At 38.7% G+C, this 7,822-nt stretch overlaps 2 protein-coding genes across 4 annotated transcripts in view; one reads left to right on the top strand and one right to left on the bottom strand.

Annotated features, from left to right (window-relative positions):
- duox (dual oxidase) overlaps window positions 1-320 on the bottom strand; it is a 26,993-nt gene extending 26,673 nt beyond the window's left edge. The window contains exons 1-2 of the mRNA XM_017305203.1: window positions 236-320; window positions 76-159 (exon numbers count right to left, since the gene is read on the bottom strand). Coding sequence (XP_017160692.1) covers window positions 76-159; window positions 236-302 — 151 coding nt within the window. The 5' untranslated portion in view covers window positions 303-320. The remainder of the gene's footprint in view (window positions 1-75; window positions 160-235) is intronic.
- Window positions 277-7,821, top strand: duox2 (dual oxidase 2). 3 transcript variants are annotated; one of them, XM_008411991.1, is made up of 10 exons: window positions 277-369; window positions 485-603; window positions 672-801; window positions 1,114-1,291; window positions 1,379-1,436; window positions 1,850-1,984; window positions 3,590-3,797; window positions 3,870-4,084; window positions 6,129-6,319; window positions 7,338-7,821. In XM_008411991.1, exons 1-10 carry the CDS (start codon window positions 362-364, stop codon window positions 7,347-7,349), a joined length of 1,254 nt encoding a protein of 417 aa, XP_008410213.1. In that variant the 5' UTR covers window positions 277-361; the 3' UTR covers window positions 7,350-7,821. The 3 variants fall into 3 exon arrangements, with proteins under 3 accessions (XP_008410213.1, XP_017160695.1, XP_017160694.1); XM_017305206.1 differs by lacking the exon at window positions 7,338-7,821 and having other exon boundaries at window positions 485-534; window positions 6,129-7,144; XM_017305205.1 differs by lacking the exon at window positions 7,338-7,821 and having other exon boundaries at window positions 6,129-7,144.
- Window position 7,822: the final 1 nt, after the last annotated feature.

The following is a 7,822-nucleotide window of genomic DNA, read 5'->3' as shown; positions in this document are numbered from 1 at the left end:
CTGGCCCCCCTGGCCCCCCCTCTGGCTCCGCCACTGGTGAAACCGGGACCGCCGCCGCCGCCTGCCGGGACTTACCGACGGCTCCGCGCTCCGGATGCGCCAAACTGTTGTACCAGCCGTCAAAGCGAGGCACCTCCCAGCTTAGTTCACCTTCACAATCTGCATTTTTTTGAAGGTTAAAATTAACCAGCTGCTTGTATTTTTACAGAGTAAAACACCGCTGAAGTTTACTCACGCTCACTGAGGATGAGCACCGAGCCAGCAAGTGTGCAGACTCTCCAAACCCATTTACGCAAATCCATTGAGGCGAGAGGTGCTTCTTGGCTCAAGAGGAAAGAAGGACTCCTGAAAAGTGAAGACTATGTGCAGGTAGCTGAATGTTATTTTCATATTTTACGAGTTTCTGTACTTAGATAGGAGATTAAATGTATAATATTTAAGTTAGTACACTGAAAGTCCCATAAAGTTAACAAAAAACACACAGTCTCACCCACTGCAGAGGCAGAGATGTTCACCAGGTGCAGCTGAACGCAGGTTTGATGACAGCTGAGAGATACTGCAATACTTGCAGCCTACACCTGTTGCTCAACCTAACGCCAAACTGTATGTGTGACCTATTTCCCAAAAAGGAATTGCCATCCATGTCAAGATCCTTCCTCTTTTTTCCACAGCATCCCAGTCATTGCATCCTTCCTCCTCCTCCTCCTCCTGTGTGACACAAGGGGGGTCCACAGGTATAAAAGAAGTGTACGTTCCCTCAACAATCAGACTTCACGCCTTTCCTTGTCCTGCACATCTCAGGTAAGACAAAATCTTCAGAATTTATTTTTGTATCTTTATTAAATTTAATGGTGCAATCACTCAATGAGCAGTAATCAGAGGAAAACTGAGGTTCTGACTGACTGATTTAAGAGTTTTTTCACTGTTTTCTGTGTGCACACAATGCAAAGCAGAGCTAGTTGTTACTCTAGACTCGACTCCTTCAGGTTTAATAAAGTGCCATGCCTCAGGGTGGTAGTTTCCTTATCAGTTGTAAGTAAAGCTGTTATCTCTGCACCTGGAGGAAAGTGAGAAGCGGCGCTCTAACACTGCTTCCTCTGTTACGCTGCCTAGTCTCGGCTCAATCCTTAGATCAGAAGCTAAGATGACTTTCTACGACGACATTTACCCATTCTACCCGCTACAAAGGACTGCCTTCATCGTCAGCGGCCGACTGCTCGCCATTATTCTGGTCTTCCTCATGCTGGCAGTCGGTCTGCTTCTCATCCTGCCAGGAATACGAGGAAGGACGGTGAGTGCAAGTTTTCTGTCCATCTGCGTTTGCTGGGATGCTTTTCTATTATTGTATATATTCAAAATATTTTTGTTTCCTATCCAGCGGGTCTTCTGGATGCTTAGGATCATGACCAGCTTGTTTATTGGTGTAGTTATAGTAGGTGAGTTATGTATAAACTGTAAAAACACCAAGCATTTCTAGTGCAAATATCTTAGTAAACTTTAAATAACTTACAAGTATCTCTTCAGGAATATATGTAAACTTGTTTTAAGTAAATAATTCCTTAAATCTGGTGGAAAACACTTGTCCATTGGCAGAAAAATTTACTTATTTCCGCGTGTTATAATTGAAATAATCTGTCAAAGGAGCAACTGTTTAAAACAAGCTTCTATATCTTGCTGATAAGCTATTGTTTTGTCTTGATTCACGTTTACCAAGATATATGCACTAGATACTGGACATACAAATACTAAGATTGTGTGTTTTTGCAGTGTATTTGTTTTAATCTATAAAAAAATATTAGATTTTTCTTGGTCTCCCATCATCATTCGCCTTTGTGTCCTTTTTGTGCAGCTCTGAACTTCACCAACAGCTGGGCCGAGGCGAGGATGACCACAAACGCTACCTACAAGTCCTTCAGTAATGCTGTCATCCAGGCTGAGGTCGGCCTGCATGTTGGGCTGTATGGCATTAACGTGACACTTAGAGGTGAGTCACTCTTACTGCCTGTGTGTTGGACGCTTCAGCGGCTTAACCAGATCAAGTCTTTGTTTTCAATGGTCACCTACACACTCAGGTTGTTCAATCTGAGAAAATTTCTGTGCAAGTTGGGAATTAATTATAGTTTAATGCATTTTGAATACATAAAAAGAGCAGGGTCTTTTATTTAGTTGGCATCCTGAGTTGTTTTGAGGGTTTTTATAATTATTTTGTGTTTATTCGTCTCTTTCTTTGATTTGATCAGTCTTGTTTCTGTTTTTAGTTGATGATAGTTTATTTCTCGTCTGTAGTTTTTTTTAAATTTAACTTCGTTTCTTAGGTTTAGTCATTCTTTAGTGCAGTCTTTCGTCCGCGGGCGCCCCAAGTGGTCTACAAGGTACTGCATGTAAACAACCGTTTAATTGCCGTTGTTACGTTAGCTCAGAGTGCGACGCTACAGCTAGCTTACCACCGGAATGTGTTTTAAAATAATAATGGAACACTGGATTAAAGCCGGATAATTCAAAATAAAAACTTAAGATACTTGTGAAAAGAAAACAACTTAAGGATTACTTCAGGATTACTTATGATCGGAGGATTTGGCTCTCTGAGTCAATATTTTGTAGAACCTTGTGTTGCTGTATTGGTCATTCAAATCCTGGCATACACAGGGTTTGGATGTCGGCTTGAAAGTAAAGACACATTTTGACACCTAGTGGAACATGTTACATGCACCCACTTCCTGGTTCACCATGAGGGGAGCCAGGGTGTCTCTTATCAGACAAGATAAGAGACACTTTTATTTTCTTTATTTTTTGCTTTTCTAATGTAGTGATACAATATTGGTCTATAGTCATTATACTCTTTCACATTTTGTATGTTTTTATACATCCATTTGGGTCTGAATTGCTTCTAAAAAAAAAAAGAAAAGAAAAAAAAGCCCGCTGTTTTTTGACAATAAATTAATGTTTTTTGGTGTCTGGAAAATGAGCCGTTTCAAAAATCTACTGATTTTTAAGTCACATTTGAGAGGCACTGTTACCTAGCAACCCCATCTGAGCCAAAACCTATTACCTAGCAGCCAAAGCTGAGCTCCAGCATGTTAGGTCAGCTGGTTTTATCGCTATATGTGCTGTACAGTGGCTGTTGGAACACTCAAGTGTTTCGTTATTGACTTACCATTCAGAAACCACTTGCTACATTCTTGCTGGTTGTGCAGGAGACTCCACCTCTGCTTTTCAAACATACACTGTTATATAATTGCGTATCTGTTTGCAGCCATTTTCATGTGTGACGTCCTCACCTGTTCAATGAAGCGTAACAGGTCACCTAACGCACAGTAAACATGAATCTTCTGATGTTTTGAAGCACTACCACACAAAAAAATATATTCATATTTGACATGCATTAGCTACCTGCAATGTGGGGTGGGTTTCTCTTTCCAACAGAATCCTTTATCAACTTGGTTCAGCCTTATTTGTAAAGGGAGTGTTAAAGAGTAAAAATAAAAAGAGCAAGCAGAGATGGGATGCTGTTATATAATTATAACAATGACTGACTTGCTGTACTGGATGTACTCTTCTGACTGCAGCATATTGTTTTCTTTCGACTCAGGCAACCCCATTGTGCAGTTCAATGAAACCATCAACTACAATGAGATGTTCAGCTGGCATGACATCGCTGAAGAAGAGTATGAGCAAGCTTTGATCAAAGGTTTACCCAACCCCATCCTATACATCGTGGAGAAATTCACCCTGAGCAGCCCCTGTGGGATGATTTTTCAGTACAGTTACTCCGGACGCTTCGCCTCTGCAACCCTCTGGTAATTAATGACAACCCTTACACACATACAGGCATCAAGAATTAAAATAACTGTGTATAATTTGTTCTGCAGGACGGCGTTCTGCTGCTGGATTCTCGCCAACATCTTGTTCTTCTTGCCCGACGTTGTTTACGCCGGGTACATGACCATGGCCACCGCCGCCTTCATCTTCTTCTCCATGGCCTCCTTCTCCACCATCAAGAATGTGCCTCGGTGTGTCTTCTCCATAGGCGAAGACTCCTTTGTGACAGAGTACAGCCATTCGTTTTGGCTGGCTCTGGCTACAGGTGAGCACTTCATGGTGGACATTCAGGCAACGTTCACACTGAAGCCTGAAGTGACCCAATTCAGACTTTTTTTTTTTTTTTTGCCTTAATACGACCTGTAGCTGATATTTTCATGACAGTCTGAACAACACAGATCCGACTTTTACAAATGCGACTCAGGTCATTTGGATATGTGGTTCTAAATCCCGATACATATCCTATATTTTTAAATTATTATTATTTTTTTAAATGTGACCTGAGTCTGAACGGCCAGGTCGCATTAATCCCACCTGAACGTCATTGATACTCGACAAACGTCACTATTCTGCGCTCTGATATACGCAAGCGGGAAGAAAAGCAACAATCATGGCGGGCTACAATGAGGATTAACCTGTTACTGTGCTGGCTCCGGTCGGACAACATCTTTAAAATCGTAAGATATACTCCACCGTCAGCATCCATGTTTACTTCCGCAAACACAGAGCACTTCTTCTACTTTTTATGGCGGTTGGCAAAACGCTGAGCGCGCTCTCTGTGATGTTATTGCGCCCTCTACTGCGCATGCGGGACACTTTCAGGTCGTTTGCAGTTTTCACCGGAGAAGACATACAAGTGGCATTTATTTGGAAGTGTGAACCACCACGCTAAAACAAAAATCCGATTTGACAAAAAAATCGGGATTTGGTCACTTCACGCTTCACATAGCCTCACTGGTTCTGTACAGATCCATCAAAAACTACTGGGAAACCTGGTAAAGATGAGTAAGAAGCTCTAAAACAAATAATTTTTATTTTAGTAGGATAATCTTGCACGTTTTGAAATACACATACTGTGAGGGAAATCTATTTGTTTGGATTTTACAGAAACAAAAATCTGTCAAATTGTTTCCTCTCTGGTGTTTACTTTCTATCACCAGATTTTGCCAACTGGATATCACTATGTGGTCTTTAACTTTTAATGAACTAGTTCTGTGATTAAGTCTGTCACGACAATAAATTCTGCTGGACAATAAATTGTCCCAGAAATTATTGCGATAAACGATAATGCTGCTTTGAAGCCAAAACAAGTCATTGATTATTGGCATAATAATGCAAGTATAATTTCGTAAAGAACACTTAACACTAGAGGATGTTTTAAATATCCAAAATAAAAAACGACAACCAAAAACACTAAATAATTTTTTTCTCTTTAAATTTAAATTTTCTCTTTTAATGTCCAACCAAGGACAAATTGAAATAGAAACTACACACAACCAAAACCATAAATAAAATGTATTACAGAGTCCCTGTATACAGAATTATCCTGGGGAAAAAAACATTAATCATCAGAATGGAAATTTTTGATCTCATTTTAAACTTATAATGTGATTAACTGGCTAACTGATTAATTGCTTAATGGAACAGAGTAATGTTTTTGATCTTGAGCCACTTAAAGCACAAATCAGCGACTCAGTTTTTAGTCTGGTAGAGGCTAACAGATTGAAATTTAAATCAGAGTAAAAACTGATTTTTATACACTTTAACATGGGTTTCAAGCCCACAGCATCACAGATCTTCTACCATGTCCAACAGTAGGTGTTTTTCCACATATTCATCTCAAAATGAAAAGGGCATCATAAATAAAATGTATTATTATTATTATTATTAAAATTATTCTTTAACACCTAACCCAACTGTACACACACTCTAATGGTTGCTATGGCGACTTGGTGTGCCAAAATAGTGCTTTTTGCTGTAGATCAGTGAACTAGGTGATTTTTTTTGTTTTGTTTTATAGAACTTAGTCCTGCCATATTCTTTATCAAACATTGAGAACTTCTGCAAAGTGTAAATTACAAAACAACTTCAAGCATATATTTAAAAAATGTATTTTTTTTTTCCAAAAACTCAAAATGTATAATCAAATTGAAAGTTCAGTTTTAAAAAAAAGTTTTTATTGAGATTATTCTACAGTAGCAGAGGATGAATTTAGGCTTTTTACTCTTTCTTACATAACAGAAGAGGAGGTCGGAGGTACATAAAGACCAAAACTACATGTAAAAGTTGTGATTTTTACTGATTTCCAGGAGTGCTTTGCACCATCATCGGGTTTTTCGTGGTGATGCTGTACTTCCTGATGCCAGAGAAGGTAAAAGCAGCTTTCAGCTTGCGTTTCGACAGCTACGAGGATGAGGATAAATCTTGTCCGGAGGGCTACCTGAACTCAGTCTTCCTTAACGGAGAAATGCATCTACCTCTGACACCTAAAGTCACACCAGTAAGTAGAAACGCAACTTCATCGTATTGTCATCAGGAGTATTTTCCTGCTTTACAGTGAATCATAATTTGCTATCAAAAGCTGGGAAATGCATTCTTATTCAAAAATCCTTGATATTGCCCTTTTGTGTCAACAGCCGGCCCAAAGCATAAACAAACTGAGTTGCCAAACTTAGAATCATGGGACTTCCATAAATGCTTTAATTTGAACACAAACCATACAACTAATTAGTTTTGTTTGTTTCCTGAGAATGAGAATAGCATTGCATTAGATTTGACAGTTTCAGCATATGTGTAGATTTAAATGGTTTAAATTAAAATCTCAACATAATTCCAATCTGATGCAAGTTACATTTTTTTCTGTGTGTTTTAGCTACAAAAACCTCACAAATAAAAAACAATCAGGTGTTCTTACCAGAAAGATATGCAATTCTGCTTAAAGCTGCAGTATGTAGCTTTTATTAAAAAATGTTTTTTGCACATTTTTATGTTTCATAAAAAATCTGAAAAAAATCGATCTCCTCCACCTCCTCACTGTGCTGCTATTGACACCACTGCACCACTGCACCACTTCCGGCCAGAAACAACAATCGGAGCCTGAAGGAGGGTCTTAGCGTTGTCAGTCAAACTTGTGTACACGCCGCTCAATGTGCTAAAGAGGAGAAACAACTTACCGTTATAGGAAAACCGTTTATCCGTCTTTATGAGTGGCTATGCTAACTAGCCTGAGCATTCACGACAGGCGAGCGACGCACACATAGCATGATTGACAGCAATAAGACCCGCCTCCTGGCTCTGATTGGTTGTTTCTAGTTAACGACAGAAGAAAGCAGAAGAGCTTGATTTTTTTTTACAGATTATCGGTTTCATACCATATTGTAACAGTTTCAACAAATATGTAAAAAAATATCTTTAATAAAAGTTACGTACTGCAGCTTTAAGGCCCAATGCAGCCCTTGGGCCAACTCTGCTCACGAACCATTAAAAATATCTGATTGCAACAACTTTCTGTTTTCCAGGATCGTCTATGAAGCCATCCAGTGATCTCCACTGATTCATACTTGAATATTATTTGGCTGAATGTGTTAAAAAAAACTTTAAACTTTTCTAAGTTTAAATCACTGTCATTCTCTATGTGAGCCGGTTTTATGTGTTAAACTGTAAATATGTGTTTAATGTTGTAATGTTTGTTGTCTGGGTGAAAACTAAAACTAAATAATGTTTTTTAATCCCTTTTCCTTTATGTAATAATGGAAATATATTAGTCTTTACTGAACTCCTTCCTGATTAATCTGAAAAAATATTTATATACCAGGATTTATTACAAAAAAAATTCACACAATTTTGGCACATTTAGTTTAAAGCAAGTATGGAGAAACGTTGATGCCGATGAGGGTGATGTAGTTTTCCTATTCCAGGCTGGTGTATTTATTTCTGCCTTGTATTTTGAGTTTTCAGTGTATTTTCTACATCAAAGTGTTAATAAAACAAAGACAAACATGAG

The sequence above is a fragment of the Poecilia reticulata genome, linkage group LG6, assembly GCF_000633615.1.
Source record: "Poecilia reticulata strain Guanapo linkage group LG6, Guppy_female_1.0+MT, whole genome shotgun sequence".
Lineage (NCBI taxonomy): Eukaryota > Metazoa > Chordata > Actinopteri > Cyprinodontiformes > Poeciliidae > Poecilia > Poecilia reticulata.
Note: the sequence above shows the minus strand (reverse complement) of the source record. Positions and strands in the feature narration are given on the sequence as shown.